This window comes from Vitis riparia, chromosome 18 (assembly GCF_004353265.1).
Source record: "Vitis riparia cultivar Riparia Gloire de Montpellier isolate 1030 chromosome 18, EGFV_Vit.rip_1.0, whole genome shotgun sequence".
NCBI classification, from domain to species: domain Eukaryota; kingdom Viridiplantae; phylum Streptophyta; class Magnoliopsida; order Vitales; family Vitaceae; genus Vitis; species Vitis riparia.
The window spans coordinates 12,157,508-12,184,913 of NC_048448.1; the positions used below are offsets into that span (position 1 = coordinate 12,157,508).

Sequence of the window (27,406 nt, forward strand, 5' to 3'; positions counted from 1 at the left end):
TAGAATGTTTCTTGCACTCATTTTTAGAATCGGGACATCATGTCGATTTTCGATAGATAAGACAAAGCTGGGTTTGACTCTGAAAAAATAATGGGAATTCCCATGATCTATACAAATATATATAAAACTATATCAGATACAACATTCCATCTCATAAATGAGGAAATTTGGACAATTCGATAGGATGGCTAGTAGCACAGAGCCATAATCAACAAATTTTAGATGCTGAAATCCCCAATGAAGCTTTAATGAAGCACCTCCAATCCTCTCATCAAGACATAGAAGTCGACTATGGCAAACATGGCAGCGACACCAGCCCTGAAATATTCTCCCTATTGCATAATTCTACTGGAGAAATATGCCCCTTCAGCTGCACATTAACAACTCCCTACGCCACAAACCACTGCTCAAATGCATGTCGACAATTCAGGTTTGGCTAGCAGAGTTTGGGGCAAAGCAGAAGGATCGTGCATGGAACAGGAAGGATTCGGATGCTAGTTGACACTTTTCTGGCATGCAATAAAAACATAATTTAGATGTCTATCTTCATTCTGTACAGTCACAACTTAGAGTTACAAAGGAATCATTTCCTCATTCACCTTTTTCTTTTAAATAAATACATGTAGTGCATTCGATTGTCCTAATAAATTCTCACTTACCTAATCATTTTCTCTAAGCCAGTCACTTGAAGCTTGAACTTGTACTCTCCTGATTAGCGGTCTTCCCGATTAACTCTGTTAGGATCAGACATAACATCCATCATCATCTTCTCAGGTGAATCATCCCAACTCGCAAATGTTTTCAAGTCAACCTGGAAAAAGGACGTGTTAATTCATACTCTATGGAGAAACTTTTAATCCAATAACAGTAAATTACCTTGCGTCTTTGCTCAGTAAAAAGTTGTTCTCTCTTCTGAAATGAGATTTGTACTTCCCTGGCTGTTCTTCCACCCAATCCCCATACTTCCACATCTAAAACCCGTGCTTCAACAGGTAAAAACCCCTGAAATAATCAAACTTGGATTAGAAGATATGTTGTGGACCTTTCAAAGTAGCCGTTTCCAGTTCTGCCACAGACTAATCACATAGTAAGTCCAATAACACATGCAAATCTCATTTCCAAAACACCTGGTAGAAAAATCTTACTTTTATCATATCATTTAAGAAAATAAAGAAATGCAAGATTAGATTGTTTGTGGGCTAAAGCTTCAATGCAGCTCCATGCCTAACTAGTCAAGCATGAGGTAATACATCAACAAAAGTGAAAACACACGAGCAAAATGGCAAATGGATAAAAGAAAATTAAGGATGACATAAATAAAAGATCAAACCGATGATGCATGCACCGATGAAACTGCAGTTAGTTTAAGAGTCTTAAGACAAAACCCGACCCAAACATCATGTAAAAAATGAATGCACCAGCAGGAAAAGAGTGAAACAAGGAAAAGATCCAAAATTGGATGGTTCAAGACCCTGCCATTCCTAAAATAACATCCCCTGAAATATATCATATACTGTAGAAAAATCTTCAAATTTCTTTTCATGGAAACCAGAAAATGATCACATGTTCAACCCATGAGTTCCCATCAGTATCAACTATGAGTATGACCATTTTAATGTCTCTGCATCTACCTGATCAGGGATGAGGGAACCAGGTTGATAAGTTTTGTCAACTGCATGATGGCGAACAGTAACTCTAGCAAAATCCTCGTCAATAAATATTCTCTCATTCCCAATGGTTCCACCAAATGCAATCCCCGCAGGCTTTGGATGTGGCTCATATGCCCTACCAGTAGGATGTAAATGACTATACACAAAGTTCTTCTCCTTCCCTGCCAGTTAATATATATGTTCAGTTTCAGAGAGGATATAAAAATCAAAATTGTGCTAAGATTTGATATTTTGCTTGCCACTTTCTGTGAGACAATGCACCAAAACATACACAAATCATCTCTTTTCTTTTTCTCCCTCCTTTCTCTCACCAGATTACTTACCAGAAGGTGAAAATGAATGGAAAACTGGACTTATAGCATATAGATTCCCAGAGTTTCCATAAAACATATCCTTATTTTCGAAACCCTGCTGAGTAAGTGCACCAATGATCCATCTCCTGGAATTGGTGCTACCCTCAGAATTTCCTGAACTGGCAGAAATCAACATTAACATTGGGCCATGATAACCCTCAATATTTGACCAGAATCTGTTCAAACCTTTCCCATGAAGTGATGACCTACAAATTAGTAGAAAATGGATGCTTAATAAAATGTGTTGGGAGTAGTAAGCAATTGTACAACTGAATCTGCAAATAAATAGAACAGAATATTTCAGACAAAATGATAACAGGCTGACAACATAATTCAATTTCATTAGTTGTTCAACGACTGCTTCAGATTCAATGATAACAGAATATTTCAGAAAACTGCTTCAGATTCTTGTATAATTCGATTTCATTAATTGTTCGACGGCAAATTTATATCAAAAAGCATGAAGCATGCTGTACAAGAAAACTGCTTCAGATTCTTTACCACTTCAACAAGAAAAGCATAATCATTGTGAATTTTCAGCCAAGATAAATACATTGATGAATTTCTCAACCGATTCAAATGAGATACATGGAAGTTTGATCAAAACAATTAAAGAAACAGTTAAGCAGAAAATCATTTCCAAATTTAAATGTGATTATCCTTAACATACATATGTACAGAATGAAAAGAATTGACTCTCATGGAGAAATGTTCTCCCCAAAAACAAAACAAAAAAAACCTTGAATGGCAGATCAAGATCATTATTGATAAAGTTCTTCAGATGGGAACTAAAAATTGGTCAACATGCTGAGCCCTAAAACAGAAAGAAATTTTCATGAATATTCTCAGAATGCCACAAGTGCCATATGGATTAACAAAGTGGTGAAAGTGACAAGTCATTCATGAAAACATTTTTAATATTTATACTGAACATATATTTGGATTCAGGGAATTCTTGCAAGCAGCAGTTTGTTGAAAGATGGAAAACTATTCGGTCTATACAACAAAAGGGGAGAAGACAAACCGATAAAGAAGGCTTTCCTCTGATCCTTCCCCATCTCTAGGGAAACATACTCTTAAAATCTCTTGACCTATAGTACTTCTTGGTGATAGGGAAATAGCCCACGCCCTCCCACAAGTTAGAAGATGAGCATCACATGATTTTGCTGAGGAAACATCACTTACTGATGAACTTGAGGCCTCCATCTCACTCTGCCATTTTATTAAAAAAAGAAAGAAAAAAAAAATCATCCATGGTTTCACAGAAAATTAATACCGAGAAAGTTCATAGTAAACGAACTAATTTGAAAGCAAGAAAAGAATAATAATTACCATAAACTACTTGATTATTCACATCCAACATCTAAATAAAAATGTGATGCTTTGATGTGGATGCTGATGAGAAAGGGTGCCTATAGAACAACTAGAAAAAGCGAAAATGGCACTGACAGTTTAGCCACCAACTTGCATTTTAAAAATTCTAAATTTCCTAGAACACATATTTGAAGTGTTGACTGGGGAAGAAAAAATCCCATGAAACAACAGGACCCCTCTTTGGTGCTTCAAGAAATACACTCATTATCACTGCAATGTACTCATAAGTACTAAAACAATACCAAAGAACATAAGACAGAATCAGCCTACAAACTTATTTAAACTTCTTTACACAAATAAAATAATCTAATAAAACAAATCAAACTGTATAATGACGATCTAATATAGTTACGCATACATTAAGCATTTTCGTTATAATTTTAGCATAAACTACAAAGTGGAATTAAGGTGTGCAGAAATTTAGACAAAATGGTGTTTTCCCCACTGACTGGTGGAAGAACATGTTAATAGATGGCATCAACCTCCCTGAATAATAGGACAAACACCACATGCAGTGCTAAAAAAAATGATAATGCAAAAAAAAAAAAAGGAAAAATAAATTTCACATGGAGAATTATTTAGCAATCAACTTAAAGAAATAGCACATAAATTCTACAAGAAAGCAACAAGACCAACCATGATTCATGGAGCAACAGTTTGCAATCAAACAACAGGTTTGAGTTTGAATTTGAATTTAAACTTTAACATGGATAGATGAGATCATGAGAAATCCAAAAAGGAAGAAGAATAATTGTTTAAGTGAGTTCTAGTAGGGGCCCCTATTGCTGACAAAATGAAGGAGAACTGACTAACATGATATACTCATGTTAGAGAATCTGCCATAATTCCAAAGAAAATGATTCCCATGTTATGGAAGGAGGATCAGAGCATCATGAAACGAAAAATGGGAAAACTAAATGCAACAAAGAGCATATGGCTTCTTCAGGTAGATGCTAGAAGAGGAAGTTCATCATGGATGGTTTGATTCTACCTCTGCTCATGTCTGAGTGGTTGGAGGGATGACCGGAAGAGTGAGTTACTAAAAGAATGCTAAATAAAGTAGATAGGAACAGAAAGATCCACAAAGTAACCAGTGATGATGATGATGAAGGCCACATAGCTCATGCACTAATCTACCAGGGAGGCAGCATGTAACCTTACTACAAGAACAAGTCCATCTGCTTGCTAGTTTTGAAAAAGGCATGCACTGGCAGCCACTTAATGTTCATGAATATCATTTTGAAAACAAAAAAAACTTCTCATCTTCTAAGCATGCATAAGAGCAAAGTCACTTGTTACTAATGAATCATTATACATTCTAAACTCTACAGCTGAAGGATGTGACTGTATACACCTTGTTAGTCAATGAACCTGGGTAAACTAAGTACAATCTTCATTATTGATTAGAAAAAAACAGTAGGAGGATAATAGTGAAATTCAGGGGATATGGAATCACAAAGGCCAAGAACATCATTCAAATAAGGGGAAGAAACATTGGTACCTCTGAAGTTGCAGTGTTTTGGAGTTTAACATGGACAAAATGCACAAAACAATCTGCAAGATTTGGCACTGTATTCAAGGCCCAGGTATGAATTTTTCCTGCAGGAAGTTGCACTTCCAATCTTGTGATATCACAATCCCATACATTCAAGTCACTGCCAACTTCTGTACATGACACAATAGCTGATAATACTAAATTATTTATATCCGGAAGATCCAGATTCAGTTTTCCATTGGAGAATTTGGAGATTCTAGAACTCCACGTCATAATCCAACACATCCAAAGAAGCACAAGCAACTCATTTGGCTGGAGGGAGCCACTTATCTTACAATCAGCATCATCAGATTCAAACTGCAATTTTGAAGGCATGCCCACTTTCACAGTCGTAACTGAAAAAACCCTCAACAAAGCACCAAGGGACATTGCAGCTGACATCCTCCCACAGCATTTAGTATAACCCCTCACAAACTCAACCCAACTTATTCCTCCTTTTTCTGCCACAAAAAATAGGTCAACTACGGATGGACCCAGTTGATCCAACAACTGCAAGACGTAGTCAGGAACATAAGGTGCTTCACACTTTGCATTGTTGAAAGCTATACAGAAGCATTCCTGAAACAACCAGACTTATGATGTCAGACCAAACACAAAACCAAAATCAAATGACTGAGTCTGACAAGATCGAAATAGCCTAACAGTTTCAAACCTAAATATTTCCACATAGCAGCACATCTTTTAACAGTATTACCAATAACAAATCCTAATTGCCCTGTCCAGAGCTGAAAATTTTAGGACAATGAACCAAACTGAAATTTCAAATCTTTCATTATTCATATCTGATAGCAGAGAACAAAAACTTCTACTCAAATAAGCCCAATGTAACCATTTGATCCGATTTGGGTAAGTGTTACTCATTGTTTTTGAACCCAAAACAACAACATCACAAAATTCAAAGGTTTGTTTATTCTATTTTCCTAGGATTCCTAGGCTACCAAACGGAGGCTAATATCAAGATGCACGCTCTCGACTCATCTCAATTCAATCAGGTTATCAGTTTAGCCAAAGATACAGAACTGGACATGCTGATAGAGTTTCAGTGACGAAATCAAAACCAAAATTCATAGTTTTTTTAGAGAAAATTTGACCTGCAGAGATGTCAGGGGAATCGCTTTAGTTTCGGGATTAGAAAGCCTAGAGAAAGACTTCTGAAGCATTGGAAGAGCTCCAGTCGAAGCTGCTAGGGTTTCGGCCTCCCGTTGTTCAGTCGAAACCTGCTGTGTCGAAGACGATGCTCCCATTTCTCGCCCGATGTAAGTGCACTTCTTCTTTCTTTCTATTATAACTTGGATAATTATGTCGAAGACAAAATCAGGGAGAATTTTCTAACCGCCGTTCGGTTCCCGGGAAAGTTGGGCAAATTCCCTCTTCCTCTCGCCAGTGGAAATCATGCACACACCATGTCGGTTGATCTCGTGACGTCCCTCGAAACGCCGTCGTTTTAACGGTGATTAACGCGTCTTACAATTTTTTGATAGACACGTGTCTTATAAATTACTATAGAACAGCACATTGCCAATTTTATAATTTAAGTCCATTAACACAAAATTGTAACAAACAAACTAATTTATATTATATTTGGCACTCGGAATTAAATGGGTCGAGACCCGACCCAGTTTCATAGGTTGGAGGTCAAAGGATCCGGATGTATAGAATAAGGAAAGTGGAAGAGGAAAATCTCATTTGCTAATTAGGGTTGGTGATTGAGGATTTTTGTTTCCAGACTCTCGACAACTTGAGCCATTTTTCTGATCAGATCATCCAATGGCTCCGCCTCCAGGACCTTACTCTGGAACCAGCACTCTTGCTCTGGTACGCCTCTTCGTTTCTGTCTCATTGCTGGTTGTTTTTGCTGAGAAAACCGAGGGAAAAAGAAAAGAAAAGAAAATCTTGAATTCCACGATCCGTCTGTTTTGATTCTTAAAGGATGTAGGCGTTGCGGGAACTAAGGCCGATTAGTTATGTCACCCGCCAGGATGAATGATTTGAAGAAATTTATTCATTTTATTTTGTTTTACACGGCCACCAAACCGATTATCACTCCGATTGATTCTTTAACTTTCTGTTTCTTTATATTTGGCCTGTTGAGCAGGTGGCTCGTGCATCGGCCTTCACTTTTGGTGTCGTTTACGGAAGCTTGAAGCTCAAGGTTCTCAAGGTATTCTTTCATCGGTCACTGAAAAAACCATCTGGAGTTTGTTGTATGTTCACATATGATCACGCCTTCTGATCAGATTTACTAATGTTTGGTTATGGCCTTAATCCTCATTGGTCATTTCTATTTCACTGTCACTGTTGTTTGTCTGGCGTCGATTTTTCTTCCCTCCTAGTTTTGTGTCTGTCACATAATTTTACTCTTCTAACCATAGAAATTTTCATTTTTTTAGAGAATTCTTAAGCCCAAACTGGAATAGCTTTTTGTTTCTGGCTTTAACAACAAGCTGAAGTGAAATCCAAAGTCATCATTTTTGAAGGGCAATTTTTAGTATTATAAAAATATGAAATAGATTCCTACTTACGCCAAAATAGCTTACAAGAGAAGCAGTATTTCCCAAATTTCCATGTTAAGGCTTTTTTTAAAAAAAAAGTCATATGCTCTTTGAACAAAATCTCCCGAGCTCTTCTATTAAGCTTAAAAAGATCATTTGGATTCTCAAAAACCATCCCAAACAAGCTATCAGTTGCTGTTTGGGACTTGGAAGGATTTTAATTAGATGAATACCTGCATGTGGAGTCTCCCTTGGTAGGTGATAGTCATTGTAACCTGAACACTCTCACCCAAGATTTAGTAGATTTGTTTATTCCCTTGGTACTTGATAGTTTTCCCTTTGATTTGTGATTCAAGATACTGGAAAGAAGAATAAGAGAAGGAAATAGATTTTGAATCTTATGGTTGATTCTGTTTTGGTTTCTGAAACATGAAAAGATAAACCTCAAACACACCAAGTAGTTGTATCTGGCATGGTTTTTTTTGTATAGGTAGTTGTATTTGGCATGGTTGAATTGTGATTATTGTTCATTGGATCCCAAACAATGAAATCTAAGGTTCATCAATTTAATATTTATTTCCTACTTCACTTAGACACCAAGCAGAGCACTAGGATTGTTGGATTGAAGGAAGAAAGATGGTGTGGATCAACTCAAATTTTTAAGGGTGGCGTTACTGCCAGATCTGTTTTTGTTGCTTCCATGGTTTCTCCACATGTGACAATTCAATGAGTTATTTGTATTTTCCATGGAAGCAACCAAATAGCTCAGGCAATAACATTATCCTTGCATTTTCTTTTGGATTTGATGATACTCCAGATGACATTTGGAAGATATTTTTGTTGTGAGTAGACTAAATTTAACAAAATCCATGATTTCCAATGAGTTTGCATGAAATATAGCCATCAAGAGAATGAAATGGTGATTTTCATGCAATCATACCTTTAGTGGCAAGAGTTACTATGCCGTGATTGCTGATCATAATATTAGAAAACTGCTGATTGGTGCTGACATGGGATGGAAGTACACACCTGTTTTCATATTTCACTACAGTTGTGATAAAATTACCTAAACAGCTTTCCATGGTTACTCCATGTTACTCTTAGCAACACTTTTACTATCCATGGTGTAAAAAGGCTTAACTCACAAGCTGCATTTAAGATGCAAAACTTTCTTGAGACTTAAGACGCCCCAGGGCACATGCCTGACCAAAATGAAGTGCAACCTAGGGTGCATGTCAATTTATTAAATGTTATCCAAAATTTGATACAAAAAATTCCAAATTCCAAATTCCAAATATTTAGAAAAACATCCAACAAAAATTAATGAAATATAAAATTTAAGATGCAGTAAAAAGGTTTAAAAAGAATGAGACATGTCTCTCCAACAAGGCACACACCTTTGAAGGTGAGGCACTATGACTATGGAGTTGTTGCATCTTGGACATAACTATGTTGCTACCTGCTGTTTTAAGTTTGAAGTAAATCTAGACAATGACATTGGCTAGATTGTAGGTTACATGGATTTTTAATTCTGTTTTGATTAAAGCTGTCTGTATCCCTTCTTTATTGTGACTTAAGAAAATTACTTCCTAATATGGTATTATCTGACCTCCACACCTTGAGTACTTAAGAGGGTGGGTACAGCCAAGCTAATTGGTCTGACCACGTGGACATAAAACTCATGGTTTTAGACGTGTAAGATTTACATTAGATTAGTGGCTTGTATAGTTAAAACGTATGCTATAATATTCTAGGTCATTTAAAGTGTCAAGCTGTAATATTTTTTCATAAAGAGCTTAGATAGCTGGAACTAGTCCAAGAGGATGGTGAAGTCCACGGAAAAAGCACCTGGTTTGAAGGAGTCACACTGGATTTTCTGCTTCATATCCTAAATAAGGTTGAAAAAAAATCAGTTTTTGGGGGGGTGGGGGTTGGTTTGGTTTGGGGTTTGTTTGTTTGCTGATTATTTGGTCAAATTTCAGGCTATGAGAAATATAATGGAAAAGGGTAAAATTTTCGATAAAGAATCTGGGCCTTTGAATTTGAGGATGTCAAGTGGATTTTTGTATTGATGTAACATCTAATACCATTTATTAATTCTATATGTGATTTTTCTTTTCTTTTTCCTCATTAATCATGCAGTTTTAATTAAAAGGGCCCTCTACTGTTAACCGAGTAAAATCTTATTATTTAAACAAATTAAACAAAAATTATAGTTAAAATGGACAAGGATTTTTATAGGAGTGAAGTTAGATCTAAGGTGTTGAAATAAGGGTGAAGATGTAATTTTGATTAAAGATGTGAAGAGAAGAGTATGAAAAGAGTGTTATGATTTTAAGGTTTATATGAGGGACTCCTTCAGTTGATGAATTGCTTTTGACATGGTAATTTTTGGCTCATGTGTCATTTTACTCTTAGAACTTAAAATTTTTTCTTATTATTCAACAAGAGGTCATAAATGTAATTTATATTGGCTAATCTTCTCTCACTATTATTAATCTCAATTGGAATTTGATGTGTAAATAAAAGATTAAAAGAGTAACAGAACCACATTTCCTTGGTATAGTTTTGGGTAAGGAGATATCATATTTATATGTTCTCTTGATTAGAGTTTGTAATGATTTCTTATCTGTCACATTTACTTCAAAATCCTGATTAATGAATTTTATTTATGATTAAAAAAAAAGAAAAAGAAAATCTCATCATGAAATAAATGTATTTTAATCCTTCACCATGGCGTTTTGGCATTCTTGCTGGGATTTCACCAAAGCTGAGTTGGAGAATTCTATCATCTTGGCACGTTCCAGAGGAGCCTAAACTCCAATTTTCTGGTTTTGATTCCAAAAAAAGGGGGTGCGGAAGAGTTGGAAGACTTTAGACAGATCAGTTTGGTTGGGGGACTGTACAAACTGCTTGCCAAATTTTGGCAAATAGGCTGAAGTTAGTTGTAAAAATCCTTTCGAATTGAAAAGTTAAAGAGTAACCCATATTTTTTTAATCATTTTTATCCCACTATACCCTATCACACTTTTCTCCAATTTTAAAACCTTTCTATTTTTGCAGATAAAAAGAGAGAAAATCTTATCTTTGCATAAGCCATGTATGTACTATTTGCAGATTGTAGTTTTATTAGGTGCTGAAAGTTGACAACAACAACCATATGTACGGAAACAAGAGCATTTTTATTATAAAGAAAGTGAATAAACATCAACCTTTTAGGCAAACAGTCTGTTCTTATAACTGAATACACTTGAGTCCATCCATTTCATTCTCAATGGTCCTGTTTAAACTTTTATGTTTGTCTGAATACACTAGCCTAAATTTATTTTCTTATTCTGAAACTGTTTATTTATTTATACATTTATGTTTTTGGACCAGGCAAAGGCAAACTCACAAAAGAAGGCTGAAGCTAAGGCTCATCACTGATGGCGATCAAGAAAAAATGATTAGAGAGATTCTATTTGATCAAAAGCAGTATGAATAATGGTGCATGAATCACTGTTTCCAAGTCTTTCTGGAGCTTCTTGAGTCTCCAACCTTCGCAGTGGTTTTTATTGCCTTCCATTTTCATCTTGGATAAATGTTTTCCATGGTTGAGTGTATTCTTACTTGTTAGGCTTCTGAGATATTCTTTTTTGAATGATGCATTGTTAGCTCATAATGATTGATGGCATAATTGTTAATATAGAAATCTTATTGTAGGCAGTGATGGGCGTACGATGATGAACCCACCCCGCCTGCATCTCCTTTTTAACCTCCTTTTCACATTCTCGGTATAGAGGAAAAGGGGAAATTATTGCCATTTCAAGTATATCTGTTTTTTAGTTTCTTTGGTAAATCTCTTTTCATGGGTGTGAAGCACAAGAAAATGATCTTTTCTTTTTTTCTTTTTCTTTTTTTGTGGAAAACACATTTCCATATGCAAGAAACTGAGTCGGAAACTTCCATTTGATCTCTCAATGGTTTCTTTTATCATGAAAACTCATCTTTTTCCTTATTTATCTCCTATTCTTGCTTTCTTGGATTATTGAAGTACCCCATTACAGTCCTTTATTTGAATCGGCTTTTGTCAATGCCATGGTGCTCATACTGATACGGATGATGGTGACTAGCTGGTGTTGATCCCACCTGGATAGTATTGGTATGATGGTCATTGTGATGATCTTGGTAATATATGGTCATATGATGACTTAAAATGGTGATGGTGACGGTGATGGTATTGAACTGGTTGTTTGGTGTCGTAGAGGAGGGCAGATCTGTGATCACTGGAATTTTGCGATGATGCTGATGCAAGTATGATGTTGATGCAAGTATGATGTTGCAGGGGCATTTTATGTATACCATGTATATTTTCTTTGCAATTTTCGTAACTGATGCTAGTGATGATATTCGGAATGCATATCCATTTTCTCAACATTTACTTTGGCCAGAACACTCAATGTGGCATTCGAATCCATTTTGGGATGGGAGCTCTTTCTACCTCTCTACACAAGCAGATTAAAAGCCTTGTTGAAGAGGATAACCAAGACTTGTGCCAAAGGAAGACCTATTTCTTTTTGGGAAAAATGAAAGTTGCAATTTCTCTTAGCAGGTTGGTGCTGTACTTGGGTATCGACATTGTTGAGCAAGGATAAATCAACACAGTAGGATTGATCCAGGTGGGAAGCTTTGTCCTTCTCAACTGGTATTAAGAGGAAAGTTTGCATGGTTTGTATGGTTTTAAGGTTTTGATGTTTGAATTTCAGTATGCCTTGCGAAAAGATGCCTACTGTGGCAAAACTCCAATCTTGGTAGTTTTAAGGTTTGAATTTCTGATGTCTTTCCTTGTGAGAAAGACTAGAAAAACGCAAATTGCCTGAATTCAAAAACCAAATTGGAAATTCCAAAATGCAAAAATTATCGAGCAAAGCATTGTAGTTGTTGAATGTATATAGTGAGATCTAGGTTATGAAATAAGAGCACAATTATCGGGTATAAGGTTACAAAACTATGGATTAGGTTCCAAATATCATGTACATGGTTCCATCTAATTGGTGGTTTGTGGTGGGTATTGAAAAAGCATACTTTAATAATTACACTAACCCAATAAAAATAATGAAATAATACTTTTGACATTGATAGTGCCTTTTAGGTGGGTACCAAAAAAGTCTACTTCTGCACTGACTTAGCGGGTTTGCATTATTTGAAAGCGCAGGTGTAAGGGATCCATCATCGTGTGTTTATGTTGACGCCAATTGACCCTAGTTGGGCAGCGAGGACAGCAGTGCATGAAAACGGAATGTTTCTAGATGATGGCGAGGGGGTGTAAGTGTAACACATGAGGTACCAATTTGATTTTCCTAGTTCCAATCTTAACAATCAAATACAGGCTATGTTTGGTTCACGGAAAATTTGAGGGAAAATGCGAGGGAAAGAAAATACAAAGGAAAAGTAGAAGGAAAGAAAAAGTGAAGGAAAATAAAAAAATAAATTAAAAGTTGATAAATTATTTTTTTTATTACTTTAAACTCATTTTATTTATTTTAACTCATCAATATAAAGATTAAATAATTTAAAAATACATAAGTTTTTAATTAGTTTTAATTATATTTGATTTTCTTTTATATTTTTCATAGGACAACCAAACATGAGAAAATCATTTTTCTTAACATTTTTTTTCTTTCCTTTGTACTTTCCGGGAACCAAACATAGCCTAGCATTTCTTTATAATGATCAATGCGGCACTAAATTGGAAGGCTACCAAAATATTTTGTAAAATTCATTTCTCTACTGAGCACTGACTACTTTATGGCATTCATTAAGCTGTAATTCCGAATGCATTTGGGCCCTCTTATAATGAACTTCAATGATCACAAATTAAATTGCATCAAATAATGCAATAATTAAAATTAAAATTTAAGACAAATTAAAGTGCACATTTATGAAAAATCATAATATAAAAGTTTGGAATATTTTAGTCTTTTCCAAACTCCTCCAGAGTGGTGTTGTGAAAATGGCGGCCTGGTTTCTTAAGAAAAGGGAAAAAAACATAGGTTGCGCATTTGGTTCCGTCAAACATTTTTCTCTTAGGAAGCTCTGTGGAAAGAGCCGAATAATTTTGACAGCAACGCATCCGGAGCATTCAGGGAAGGAAAGAAAAAAGGCAAAGTGTTTTTCCTTTGCCCGTGCCACTGCCACGTGCTTCTTTCACATCATTTGCCGGGTTATACATTACCTTGGCATTTTCCATTACACTTTCTTTCTCTGAAGAAGAGTGTGTGTGCTTGCAGATTATATATTCCACTTTGGAGTTAGGACTGTTCTGTAATTATTACATTTATCATCCACATATAATTTCATTTGACTTCTTCCCTCTTCACCATTCCCACTAAGGATTTTTTAAAATAATATAATAATTCTTTTTAAAATTTTTGATTTTTTTTTTAAAGACATTAATAAGAAAAATATTTCAAATTTCGGCATTGAAGTGAAATTGTCAGGATTCAAAAATATGATATTTTTTTTCAAAATCCCTTCGCACTTGCTTTCCTCACTTTAACGGAGAGAGCCTGCCAGACAGCCATTTGAAACGACGTTGTTTCATCCGTGTTTCCTTGCCTTCCCATCTAAGCAATGCTCCCATGGCAGGTTGGTTGGGGCCCACCATGTCAACGCTTAGTAGGCGTTTCAGTGTGCTGTTTTGACTTTTGAATTGACCTTCAAATCCTAGCCGTCCATTCTTTGTCGTTGTAACGATCAATGACAAGTGGGTCCAGGAATGCCCCCGATGCTCACACGTGTAGGGCCGCAATAGAAAATTGCAACTTTCCCGTAGATCATGACCACAACCGACAGGGATCCATGAACCAGAGTTGCAGGGTTTTAAATTTCATAATCAAACTTTAGTTGTACAACTTAATGTATATTTTTTTTAAATATTTTCTCTCCCACTTGCTTTACTCCACAAATCTCACACTCTCACAATTCACAGGTCACTGCCACGACTCTCTCTCTCTCTTCACTTTCTCTCTGTAGAGCCGAGCACCAGCAGAAGCAGAGAGGGGCCGAGATGGGCTCTGTTTCTCTGAAAATTGGGGATGGCACAGCCAGATTCAGAAGAGCTTCACTGTGTTCTTCAGCGGTGAATGTTCTTATGCTTTTCTCTGTTATCACCACCAATCTTTTCGCTCTCTACGCCTTCACATCGTCTCCAAAGGATCAAGCCCACCCAACTCAGCATACCCACAAGAACATCTCTTTCATTTCCGAGCAAGTCTCGCTGATTATCAGAGAGATCGAGTCTTCGCAAAAGAAACTGGCGCAGATGGAGAAGGAGCTTCTTGGGTACGAGAGCATCGATCTTTCCAGGCCCAATACTGCGAGCGAGCTTAAGCTGTTTCTGCAACGCCATCAGCTTCCTCTTGGGAAAGATTCCAAGACTGGAATCACGGAAATGGTGGCCTCTGTGGGGCATTCCTGTGATAAATCTGTAGATTTGTTGTCTCAGTACATGACTTACAAAGTTTCTGGTGCTTGCCCTGATGATTGGAGCCTTGCCCAGAGGCTGATTTTGCGGGGATGCGAACCACTGCCACGGAGGAGATGCTTTGCTAAGTCTGTCCCTAAGGTGGGTCTATACTCTTTTCCCATTTCGCTTTGGAAACCGGTTAGTGATAAGATTGTGAGTTGGAGTGGCCTTGGCTGCAAAAATTTTGAGTGCTTGAATAATAAAAAATTAGGGAAAGACTGTGTTGGTTGTTTTGATTTGGCTAATGGGTATGAGAATCAGAGGTTTGTTAAGGCCAGGGGAAAGAACGATTTTCTCATAGATGATGTGTTGGCTCTGGGTAGTGGAGGAACCAGAACAGGCTTTGATATTGGAGGTGGGTCTGGGACCTTCGCTGCTAGAATGGCAGAAAGAAATGTGACGGTGATCACTGCTACTTTAAATGTTGATGCCCCCATTAGCGAATTCGTATCAGCAAGAGGGCTTTTTCCTCTGTATTTGAGTTTAGATCATAGGTTCCCCTTCTATGACAATGTGTTCGATATAGTTCACGCAGCCAGTGGATTAGATGTTGGGGGCCGCCCAGAGAAATTGGAGTTCTTAATGTTTGATATCGATAGGATTTTAAGGGCTGGTGGCTTGTTTTGGTTGGATAACTTCTACTGTGCCAACGAGGAGAAGAAAAAGGCTTTAACGCGGTTGATCGAAAGATTTGGGTACAGAAAACTGAAATGGGTAGTTGGGGAGAAGCCAGATGCAGCTGGGCCAGGAAAATCTGAGGTTTATTTGTCAGGTGTTCTACAGAAGCCTGTAAGAGTATGATTATAAACAGCTTTGGTGAGAATACTGTTGTCACTTCTAGCTTTGTTTACACACAATTTCAGAGCAGGAATAAGTGAAATGCATTGGCTGTTTCTTTACCGAACTGCAAAATGGCAGCGGATGGTATCTGTTCTGCAATTTAGGTTTTTTTTTTTCTTGGTGAATTTGGGGATGTTACCTCACAGAACGATGAGAACATAGTGTATTCTTGAATTGATTAAGTATTTGATATTTGTAAGTTCTAGCGTCCACATGTACTTTCTTTTAGTTAGTTTCCTTTGTTAGTTTGTTAGGTTTCTCCTTTATTGGTTGTTTTTATTTATTATTTCTCTGGTTAATTGTGCCTTCTAGTTCTAGCTTCCTATTCACTTTCATCAGTAGAATAATAGAATTCCATTGCCTTAAGAATTGTGTGATTGTTGCAGCCTATTTGTTACTGCTGAATCACCTGATTGTTGAGAAATACTTGATCAAAAGTAAAATGCCAAAATACCATGTTTCTAGCTGAATGATTAACTTGAAAAGAAGAGGCGCAAAGGTTTCTTCAATATTTGGATGGGTTGAAGGAACTTTAGAACTTCGATCTGTCATGTATGAAGGGGTAGTGACCAGGGTGCTGGAGAAATGACAGGTTGGGGGCCGTTGTCTCTGACTCTCACCTGCTTAACGAGCAGCTGTAAGTGGATTGGCGCATTCCAGGGATTGTAGCATTGTGAGCTCAGGTGAGAGGAAGAGTCTCCATGGTATTAGAAAGGTGTGGCAGACAGGATCAAAGGAGGCGATGCACCGAGAATCCATTAAGAGTGAGTGCGTTTGATACCAATTTAAGAAAACATTACTAACCTTTTTTAATACTTGAATGATAAAAATTTTCAAGTGTTACAAAAATTAGAAGCGCTGACAAATGGGTTCTTAAGTCTTTTATCCAAATAATTTCCAAAATGTTTCTCATTCCTTTACAATTTTAATTTCTTTTGTTTTTTAAATGATCAGAATCATGATTATGAGCTATAGTTTTAACTTTAAGCTTAAAACTGTAAATGACGACTATGGTTTTAAAGATAAATTGAAAATTGCAGCCACTAATTATGATTTTATGTTTCAGATCTGTAATCACTAAAAAAAAAAGATCTCAAACCACATGGGCATCCACATGATTGAGAAACACCAATTTAGAAATTATTTTGATAGGGGATTTACTTTATAGAATATTTCTTGAAAACAAGTTATTTTTGTTCAAAACCCCCCATGAACATGCAGTCTGATGATGTATAAGGCATAAGACTAGAGAAATGAAAGGAGCAATTTTCTCAAAGAGATCCTTTTCTTTCCCTTCGGGGCTTTGGATTCCTGAATTGTAATTCTTTTCCTTCTCTCTTCCAATTAAGGAATGCAAGCACGCGACCTGGTATCACCTAGACATCTTGCCCTCTTCAGTAGAGCCACCACCGAAGCCCTTATGAACTAAACAGAGGCCCAGTTTAATTTAAGAACTTTGTCAAATGAAGGAAGTAATTGCTCTGGCAGAAATATCAACGGATTTAATTTCTGACAGTCGTACATCATCCTCCATAGCATTACATCTACTAAAAGGGTTCCTCTTCTAGTTTCACATGTAGAACTGCATTTATAATTCATACACTACATTCCAACTTTAACCAAACAAAAGCTAAAACAAAAGGCCTAAGCTAGAGCCATTTGCATTTCGGCACCCAGATTGCCTAAGCCTGGCTTGAGGCTGTGTACACCCAAGGTTGCCAGGATTGATGATGAGCCCCTGATGAAGCCAAGGTTTCCATCTTGACCATTGGAACAAGCAGCAGCAAGTGAGCAGTATGTCATCAGATATTCAATGGCAAATCGGGTGGGGCTATCCTGAGGGTGGTCACCTTCTGACAGAATCATTAATCCCTTCAATTGCTGTGCTATTGAGAAGCTGCATGCCCTCTTCACTCATCTGCTGAACTTCAGAAGGCGACAAAATTCTAATGCAGCGGACACAGCCAACAAACTCCCTGGCAGAAGCACATTGATAAGCATTGGAAATATGTCTAATTTCAGAATCGAATCCATAGTGCTAGTTGTTCCAAATGAAAACAGAAACTACTAAAAACATAAGCTGTAAAAGCAAGATATAGCAAGAAAGTGAACTATAAACAGTCCCCGCTAGAATGCCAGCAAAATGATCCTAAAAGTGTAGGTATATACTGACTTTATTTCTTCTTAATTTTACTGTGAGAATGTATTGGTCTAGTTACTATAATGGTTTAGTGGGGGTTCAGTAGATCTGGGTCCTATCAGTGCATGCATACACAAAACAACAGAACAGAACTTACTTCCAGGGATCATCCCCAACAAGAAGTACATCATTCTCATAATCCACATACACCAATTTCCAGCCTGAGCCTTTCTGGTCGTTGAGCAGACCCTCAAGTCCAAACATGCATTCAATTGCTGAGCATAATTCTTCATAATTCTTAAAACTTGCAACGTCAATTGACCTCCCAACTGATCCCATTTTTTGAACCTGCCACAGCCAAAAATGCCATCAAAACCAGAACTCCCTGTTTGCTAATTAAGAAATCCACCAAAATAGAATGTCCTTATTGAATGATGCAAGGCAGAAACATATGATCAAAAACAATTCGTTGGCAAACATAGTAACGTCAATGTGTAGCAAAATGGAGTTTGCAGTGACATTATGGCAGTAACAATATGTTAAAACTAAACTGGGCACACACTGGATCAAGGAGGCATGTAGAAGTGTTGTTGACTTGTTTCAATATACTTCAGGTGGTAATGCCTTTTCTTTTCTTCTTCCTCCTCTTTTTTTATTTTATTTTTTATTTATTTATTTATTTTTTGGTTGGAAAATGGTTTTGCCATCCAGTAGGTCAATCTGGGCAGATTTGGAAACATTTGAAAGGTGAAGGCCAGACATTGAGACACATTCTTTGAATTGATCGAATTCTCATTTCTATCATGTTCTGTGGTTCATACCAGGAAAATCAACAATCTGGAATAAAAAAAAAAAAGGCAGTAAAAATGGGCTTGACAAGGCCAAGGGATGGTGCCTGAAGCCATTTCAAGCTCAGATAAAATTTAAAAAAGTAAAATTAAAATAAATAAACAAATAAACAAAACAAAAAGGGTAAAAATAAAAAACACATATAATGGTCTGAGAGGAGAAAGGAATCTTGAGGTAGATCCTCCCCTCTCTTCCCCAGAGAGAGAGGTGAAGGTTCTCAAGCCTCACCAAGATGGCCTTAGGCCCAATTAGTTAGTCACAAGCCCTGCCCCTCTCTTCCCCAGAGAGAGAGGTGAAGGTTCTCAAGCCTCAGCAAGATGGGCTTAGACCCGATAGTTAGTCACGAGCCCCACCCTAGAGAGTTGCCAGCCAAGGCTGGGCTTCTGGCCTTACTACCATTTTTACATTCTTTTAAATGATTCAACTAGTTGGAAGGGGTAAAGTAATATGGGAAAAAAGTTAAATGTGGTAACATTATCTGAATTTTTATTTTCCTTTCCCTTGAAATTGGCTCAGACTTTTATAAATTTCATACCTTTGTATAAGTTCGCATTGGTGGTGGAGCTACTTGTTGCCAAGAGCTATTCTGCAAAAGACTGCTTTCATCAAAATCCACATTGCTTGATGAAGTACCACCTGAGTTGTCAAGGAAGTCTGGACGAGAGAAGGCCTGAGAGTCTGCTAAGCTCACTGAGGTAATCTGGGACTGAACATCCTGGCTTGTACTGAAGTTGCCTACTAAACAATCTGAAGGATCTGGGAAATCAGCATCCTTAAATGTACAGAACTCATCCAAAATGGTGCTTGAAACAGAAGGGTCAACCACAGTACTTCCACCATTACTAACATCAAAATTAAGACAACTGTAGATCCCACTTTGGTTATTGCTATCATCTGACAAGTCTCTTAAACCACTTGAACTAGATATACAATTAAGGCTACATGGATCTTGCTGAGGGAATGGAGGGAGTTGATCTGCTTGGGATAAACATTTTGCATTGTTCAGTTGATGATCCCATATTTCCTGACCCATTGAAGGAAGAGTTGGGTTAATTGCTTCTGGAAACACCACCGAAGGATCTTGCAGACTAAATGTAGATAAAGGCCCAGGTGATCTCAGAACCCCACCAAAAGATTGGTTTGCAGAAGGGTACAAAATCCATTCATCGGTGTCTATGTATGGAGATAAGGCATTTGGATTAGAATCAAATGGGGGTGCAGAAATTTGCTGGGCATGGAAAATTGAGGATTCCAAATGGGGTTGCATGAACCAAGAATTAGTCTGCAATTGCAATGGATCTTTGTTCTGATTAGACAATGATGGTTGGTTTACAAGGTTCTGTGGATTCTTAGGGCTCTTAGCTAGCTTTTCCTCATCACCCTGTCCAGTAGAGGTCAACTGGCTTAACTGATCTGCTGTATGCACAGGTTCTATGTTCGGTTTTTCAGCATTTCCAGATGGTGTTTGATTTTCCAATTTGTTCAGGGGTTGCACTTGTCCTACTAGATTTGGTTGTGATGGTAAATCAGAGTTTGTTGCATCAGGTTGATCAAGGCAGGGCTGAGGATGATTTTGATTTTGCAGCAATTTATTTTCTGAAGGAATAGGCGGAGGTTGCTGCTTAATCATTCCCTCTATAATTCTTGCCTCTTGTAATGAAGCTGCCTTCACACCAGAGTCTTGGAATGCAGGTGTAAGAGTACCAGGAGGGTTAACAAGTTGAGGTTTCAATAGCATCTTCATCAATTGCTCAGAACATATATTTGGAATTGTGGGGTACGGAAGAACCCCATTCCCATTTTCAAGAACACGGATAAATGGCCTTTTCATCAAACTTCCCCATTCAGCTTCACCTCCTGATTCCAAAACAATTGTACACCATGAGTATGTTGCAAAGTGGCTCAAACCAAGAGGGAATTAATGAACTTACCCAAGAAACCAGCATGCATAGGCCGTTTGAGACTTGATGTCAGGGAAGGAAAAATGAAAAGGCTTTCAGGAGTCTCAATTTCCCATGAACTAACCCTGCTCTGCTTATCACCACATCCCGACTCATCCCACTCAACCTGTGTATGTAAAAGATATGAATCTTAATAGTACCCAAGCAGATCAAAATCCTGGGTGGGTTATTATTTCCTCAAATCTCAAAAACTTAATGTCGAAGTAAAAGAAAGAAATTCAACAGACAAGTGACATTTAGAACTAGCCCTACTCACCTGAAGATTACGCCACTTGGAACCTGGCCAGCTCAGTGGATCTAGGTCACTTATACCAACTATTGTACCCATGTATCTGCAGGAGGACAAGAAAAAATGCAGACATTCAACAAGATACATGAACATATTAGATTTTGTTGCCGTTATTTCAAATATTAATATAAGTAACCACTGTTTTGAAAAGACTAATATTCTAGAAACAGTTGTCACACTTCATGAATACAGCACAAAGCTTAAAGATATGTCTGGAGTAGAAAAAAGAATACAAGAAGATTCAAACATTCAGATACCTGCGCTTCCCCGATTCCTCTGTCTCAAACATCATTCCAAACCTCATACCAACAGAAATCTGGGTTCCATATACAGATTTCCGGTACTTGGCCAAAGGAATAACAAATTCTGATGGGCATGCCCTATAGAGAAGTTAAAATCACAACAAAGTCAGAAACAAAACAAGAGCCAATATATATATATATATAACTTTTTTATTAAAAAGGAAAAGTAGACAAGAAAAAAGCATGCCTGGGATTGTAGAAAATGGTAAATGGGCTTCGGTTGGCCGCAGCATGAGCTGCAGCTGCAAGAACTCCAATATGCATGCTATCAGCGGACAGAACTGATGATGGCAATGATGTTTGCTGACGGTTTGCACGCCTCACACCAAGCAATAGCTGTGATTTCTCATCTCTTGTGATGACAATGAATAAAAGATAACAAGGTTAGCTAAAATATATTTTTTAGAATGCAATATATTATTAAACAAGCATTAAACCTGTGGCTATGAAACAGACTTGAGTGATTGTCCAGTATGGATACATCATACAAGGGTCAAAACAGCCAAAAACTCCTAAGAGTTTCTTTCTACAGTTACAAGGATGACAAACGACATTAGAAACTTTCCCAATATTGGCACTGGTTGTCACCAATCTCATACACAAGATGTTAAAAACATAAGGGGGAAAAAAGAAAAAGAAAACCAAAAAAAGGGATTTTCTTTCCATAATTTTAGAAATTGTCCAATAAATCAAATTCACTGTGATGGATCTGGTTTAATAGTTGACAGCAAAACATTCCTCCCACCACCTCCACCCAAAAAAAATTATTCTGAAACTTATTGTTCTGTTTAAAACTGGGAGAAATTTGTATGTTTTGTTTCATCTATGGATACATACAGGATTGGTCAACTACGTCTGGCTCAGAAATCCCATTTTATCACTTCTTCACTTGGATTTCTTGGCGCTATAGGACAGTATTGAGTGTTTTATAACAAATAATCACATAATAGAATTGCATAGGACAACACAGCAGCACCACTAGTGACTTTCCATACCATATCACAAAGAATAAATTATTATTTTTTATTCATTTTATTGTTCAATTTACGTTTCTCATTAATTCAATTTCTCATGCCTTTTATGGATTTCCCCATCCATTATCTTTTAGCCCTTGGAGTTACATTCTCCAATATCAAGTCATATCAGCTATACTAAGTGATATTGGTGCCCATGAATATACATAGTAACACTCAAAGCTATGTGACACAAGTTTTGTCTTAACTAGTATACACATTCACTAGAATTACAAAGCCCCAGCTTTATGTGCTACCATGAGCATTATATCTGTTACTTTTCAGCATGGAATGCCTACATAAATTACAATCTGATAATATTAGAACTACGGCTACATGCATGAAATCTAACCATACATTTATGAATCCAGAGAGAGTTGAATGAAGCACATTTCAGTCTCCTTTACATATATACACTTCTTCCATTAGGAAAACAGAATTTAAAATTTTGTCAACAAAAAACCTAAGCATGTAGCTACGAACTACCTGATAAATAGGACAGCATCACCTGCTCTAAGTCTTTTTGCACTAACAAACACACTCCAACCAGTTGTTAAAAGGTGCCGCTTTGGTTGCCCTGCATAAAAAGGACCAAGGAAAAAGGGGGAGGGGGAAAGAGAGGGCACATTTAAGTTAAAAACTTCAATACATCACAAGGAAAAATCTGCATTTAAACAGAAAACCAAAGTATTGTCAGGTGATAGGAATCCTGTATTTGGCCATTTGATTTTAGATCAAACATTCATTTTCAACTTAAATGAGAAGTACATAAATTACCCAGTAAAAAGAAACATGCAAACTTAAAAGCATTCTTACCACGGTATATGTGACGAAATGTATAGGTAATATCATGCAAATCTCGAACAATGAGCTCCTGAGTTGGAGGTTGCATTGAGTAATCCTGGGATGATATGTTAGGAAAATCAAAATGTGAAATTGGGTGACACCCTCACTCTGACCAAATCACAAGACAACTGCCTCACCAGTGGTGGAAAGAGCTTTTCTGCTGCTCTGCGGGGCACTGAGAAGCCACCATGCGTGCTTGTATCACTTGCAGTCAAAGTTTTGCAGAAAAACTCACTTGGATGCTTGCTGGGCTTGAGTCCAAAATCCGGTATAGGAAAAATATCTTTTTCCTGTTCCAGTAGGACAGATCTAACCATAGTTAGAAATGGTGGACAGAATCAAGCCATCAATAACTCATGCAGTCATTTTTTTGCATTTGTTAATTATTAAACTTCAGAAAATATATAAACATGATAATTTAAAAAATTCACACTATTTGAGCTTACAGAGTTCACCGGTTGAAGACTCATTTGAGCATAGATTTCATCTGTATCTTTGTCTGCCTATCAAACAATGTAAATAAAGAGTAAAAGACAGAATATTTTTCAGAGAAACATATAAAAGAACCTTATATATGTATATATGTTCATGTATAAAACAAGAAAGTGCATCATCAAATAAAAACACATACATGTAGCGTAACATTGTGAACTTGGCACATTAATTGAGATGGGAGGTTTGGATAGTTAGGGATTTGCGAGGTTGCGGTTCTTTTAGTTGAAACTGCCACCTGTCAAGACAAATGGAAGAATGTATTAGTTCTGTAACATATGATAAGGTAAGAAGAAGCATGTTCACTAAGATGTTTTTATACACTTTTCTTGACCAGATAAAATGAAGTTGTGACCGGAGATGTGATGAGATATTTCTGAGAATTTTCAACCATGTGTGAATTACCCAGTTTTATTTCCGAAGTGTCATATTAGAGCAAAACAATTGTTTCTGAGCAGGAAATAAGCAGCAATTTCAATACAACTGAGGTACATTTGTTTTCCTGACTTAGTCCAACTCAAACAAACAGAACCTACCCTGCCACAATTTATGTTTTTAAATGATGGTACTTCGGTATAAGAACCAGGGATTATGGAGACAAAAGCACAAGATCACAACCTGAGCAATCTAGAAACATGAAAATCAGTTGACAAATTTTCAATTGTGATAACATACTTGTTTATATAATAAAAATCATACAACATCAATTTATATAATCATGTACCAACAACTTGCATTTCTTAATTGCTTCAAGGGAAAAGAATGGTACATTTCGGGGTCACTGAACAAGCCTAATGGTAGTTACGTGGTGGGTTTTCTCCCCAAAAAACACCAACAGAAAAAATGAATTTTTTCATACCCATTCAGGTTTTCAGTCTCGAATGCTGCACTGAGAAATTAGAGAAAGACTACAGATGATAAAATTTTTCATTGAACTTATTCCTCAGATTGAAAAGAATCTTTAAACAGTAACAAATTGCAAAGAAACATCATTACTCTGCATGTTCTGGTGGTCAACTTCATGTTAGTATGTCTACTTAATTCATATAGCACACAATCACAATGCACTTAAAGCTTATAGAAAAACTCTGAGCACATCATTTAGTGGGGTTAAAAACAAATGCTAAACAGTACCTAATTCATTCTCTAAGCATTTGAGCAGTAAAAGAAATAAAATCAAACCTGTTCACTATGTCCTTGAGGGAAGTAATACACAAGGCTTCCCACCTGAGGCAAGGAAACAAGTGGGCCGGCACAGGCATGCCATAGCTCAGAATTTATGGCCTTTCGGGGCCCTGAAACCAACAAAAATAGTTACAATCTGTAGAAGCTTAAACTGTATAAGTACGTTATCAACATTGTTAAAAGTACTCCAAGCAAATCCGATACGTCAAAGTAGAATCTTTACCAAATCTAAACCAAACTAGACGACAGCAAAAACAGTATGCAAACTTCCATGCTTTTTTTTTTCTTCTCTTTTCTCAGTTTTCTCAGCAACCAAACAGAGGGTAAAAATAAAAATAAAAATAAAAATATATGCAATTGTAGATTATAGATGGGTTCTAGAGAAGATCAAAAGTGTTTCAAGTTAGGCCTAGATTTTTAAGACTCAACCTTTACCAATTCCAAGCTGCATTAACTATCACTTTGTTTCCTTTCCTTTTGAAGACTCACAACCAACATTCAACTCGAAAACAAAGCTAAACATTTAGATGAAAATATATATATGCATACATAGGATTGAAGAAATCAGAGATGTTTCTAAGAAGAAAACATACCAGATTGATCCTGCATTTCTTTCAACAACTTCATCTCTTCAATTAGAGTTGTTTGTGTCCCACTAACCAGGCCTCCGGCTTTGATGTTCTCCTCAACAGAGCCCATCATGAGCACCTCCCTCCACTTCACCCAGAAAAGGCCATGTGTTTTTCTCTCTACTTCAACCTCAACAACACAACATGAGAGCTCATTTTCACGTACTCACGCCCAGCAATCCATGTGAACCTCAAAATTCAAAAACCCCAATTGCACAACCCCATCAACCCGCCAACCCACCCAAAAGAGTCTAATTTTCCAGCCCAGAGAATTCACCGAATCCACGTCACGAACTCACATATTTTCGGAGAAAAACCCATCTCACAGAATATGGAAATCCCCAAGAAACCAATTGGGTAGCCCAGAATCCAAAACCAAGGAACAAAACCTGCAAAAAGGTGCCTGAAATCTAAGGAGGGGAGGCTTTGGCAAAGTATCAAAGCACGCGGACCAAAGCATGAGTGGTCGGATTATCAAGTGTGCTTGTTTTTATCTCAAAAGAAACCGACCTTTCGATGAAGCGGTCATAATACCGATTCCCATCTTTGCCTCTCCTCCCCTTACCCCTGTTTTCTCTCTCTTTCTCATTGAACAAACAAAAGCTTCTTCACTTTCTCTCTCTTGCTTTGCTTCATTGTGGAAAGTGTGTGCATGCTCTTATCCTGCGCACACACTTTCTGAATATGGCGATTCCGTTGCAGCTTTAAACTGTGAGAAAATTTTTAAAAAACCAAAAAGAAAATACAAAAGAATTCGCAAAAGCAGAGAAGACTATGAGAACACGAAACAGTACTACTGAATGATCAGAGAGTGAGAGAGAAATGAATTTGCTTTTCCACTGAATCCTTCCATCATTAAAATACAAAAAAAATAAAATAAAAAATAAAGCGAGAGTGAATGAAAAACAAAAGAATGTCAATATGGCGCATTTTAGCACGTGGTTTCCGAGGTTTTGCTTTACAATTTTTTCTTTCGTCGCAGCTCCATCGCCTTCCGTCTCTTTCCTCATCCATTTTGTTTTGGATTTATTTCTTCCCCTTCACCTCCTATTTTCTTTTCTTCACTTTTAAACATAAAAATATTAAAACCAAAAATTAACAATAATTGAGCCGTGCTTGACCCTTCGCCACGCCTGTGGTTCACAACAAAAATACGGAGGGCCACTACCAACTTGATACGCCACGTGTCAGTATTCTGTTTCCTTTGTCTCAGCGTCGTTTCGCGTCAATTCAGATCACCGCACGTCCTCTAAGTTTCTGACCAACTACTAAATATATGAATAATTTTTCCTTTAAAACATCTAAATCTCACAAAAAAAATTTAAAAAAAAAACAATGAATATCGGAATATTCCAAATGGCCCTGCCAGCTCATCACACGCTCTTCCAAGACATCGAGCTATTTTTTGCTTTTGCCCTCTTTTCTGAGCCCATCCGGGGCCCCCTTTTTTTTTTTTTTTTTTTTTTAACGCTAAAATCCACTTATCAATTTTGTTGAGTGGAGACGTGGAATGTAAAAAGAGAAAAAGCAAAAGCGGCACCTCCGCATAATAAAAGGGGCATGCCATGAGCATGATAACTTGATAAGGAATGATGTGTTCGGCCACACTTCACAGTTGCATGGTTGAATAACAAAAAGCGAAAGCCCCCACGCAGGCACGCACCTTCATTTTCGTCAAACCATAGGTCCATCTCCAGTATTATGCTGTATGCACACAGCACCCAGCATCCAACGCATTATCAATTTAAAAGCCCTTTTCCCATGAGTCAATTCACCCTAACCCTAAGATCCTACCATCACCCAATTCAACGATTCGGATGTACCGGTCCAACTCAAAATACATGGGGTCCTGAATCCTGATACCAAATGAGGAAGATTCGAGTACGGTGCCGGTCCATGTCCTCTCTTC

General features: G+C 37.2%; 4 protein-coding genes across 5 annotated transcripts; 2 read left to right on the plus strand and 2 right to left on the minus strand.

The window, feature by feature from the left end:
* Window positions 1-72: 72 nt before the first annotated feature.
* Window positions 73-6,364, minus strand: LOC117906649. Of its 2 annotated transcripts, XR_004649872.1 has the most exons (8): window positions 6,044-6,364; window positions 4,899-5,510; window positions 3,048-3,235; window positions 1,994-2,229; window positions 1,632-1,831; window positions 877-1,002; window positions 660-811; window positions 73-509 (listed from the first exon to the last, which is right to left on the minus strand). XR_004649872.1 is itself a non-coding variant. In XM_034819766.1 (7 exons), the coding sequence occupies exons 1-7, from the start codon at window positions 6,194-6,196 to the stop codon at window positions 713-715; spliced, it is 1,614 nt and encodes a 537-aa protein (XP_034675657.1). In that variant the 5' UTR covers window positions 6,197-6,364; the 3' UTR covers window positions 516-712. The 2 variants fall into 2 exon arrangements, 1 of the variants encoding a protein (XP_034675657.1); XM_034819766.1 differs by lacking the exon at window positions 73-509 and having other exon boundaries at window positions 516-811.
* Window positions 6,365-6,629: 265 nt separating this feature from the next.
* On the plus strand, window positions 6,630-11,282 carry LOC117905979. Its single transcript, XM_034818891.1, has 3 exons — window positions 6,630-6,767; window positions 7,048-7,113; window positions 10,823-11,282. Exons 1-3 carry the CDS (start codon window positions 6,720-6,722, stop codon window positions 10,868-10,870), a joined length of 162 nt encoding a protein of 53 aa, XP_034674782.1. The 5' UTR covers window positions 6,630-6,719; the 3' UTR covers window positions 10,871-11,282.
* Window positions 11,283-14,350: 3,068 nt separating this feature from the next.
* LOC117907871 lies at window positions 14,351-16,157 on the plus strand. Its single transcript, XM_034821542.1, has one exon. It carries the CDS (start codon window positions 14,493-14,495, stop codon window positions 15,750-15,752), a length of 1,260 nt encoding a protein of 419 aa, XP_034677433.1. The 5' UTR covers window positions 14,351-14,492; the 3' UTR covers window positions 15,753-16,157.
* A 1,055-nt stretch (window positions 16,158-17,212) lies between these two features.
* Window positions 17,213-26,314, minus strand: LOC117906804 (auxin response factor 5). The gene is made up of 14 exons (XM_034820010.1): window positions 25,462-26,314; window positions 24,866-24,978; window positions 23,823-23,921; window positions 23,638-23,694; window positions 23,329-23,481; window positions 23,162-23,246; window positions 22,832-22,922; window positions 21,520-21,684; window positions 21,288-21,410; window positions 20,998-21,073; window positions 20,712-20,847; window positions 19,316-20,637; window positions 18,089-18,279; window positions 17,213-17,767 (listed from the first exon to the last, which is right to left on the minus strand). The coding sequence occupies exons 1-14, from the start codon at window positions 25,568-25,570 to the stop codon at window positions 17,638-17,640; spliced, it is 2,850 nt and encodes a 949-aa protein (XP_034675901.1). The 5' UTR covers window positions 25,571-26,314; the 3' UTR covers window positions 17,213-17,637.
* Between the last annotated feature and the right edge of the window lie 1,092 nt (window positions 26,315-27,406).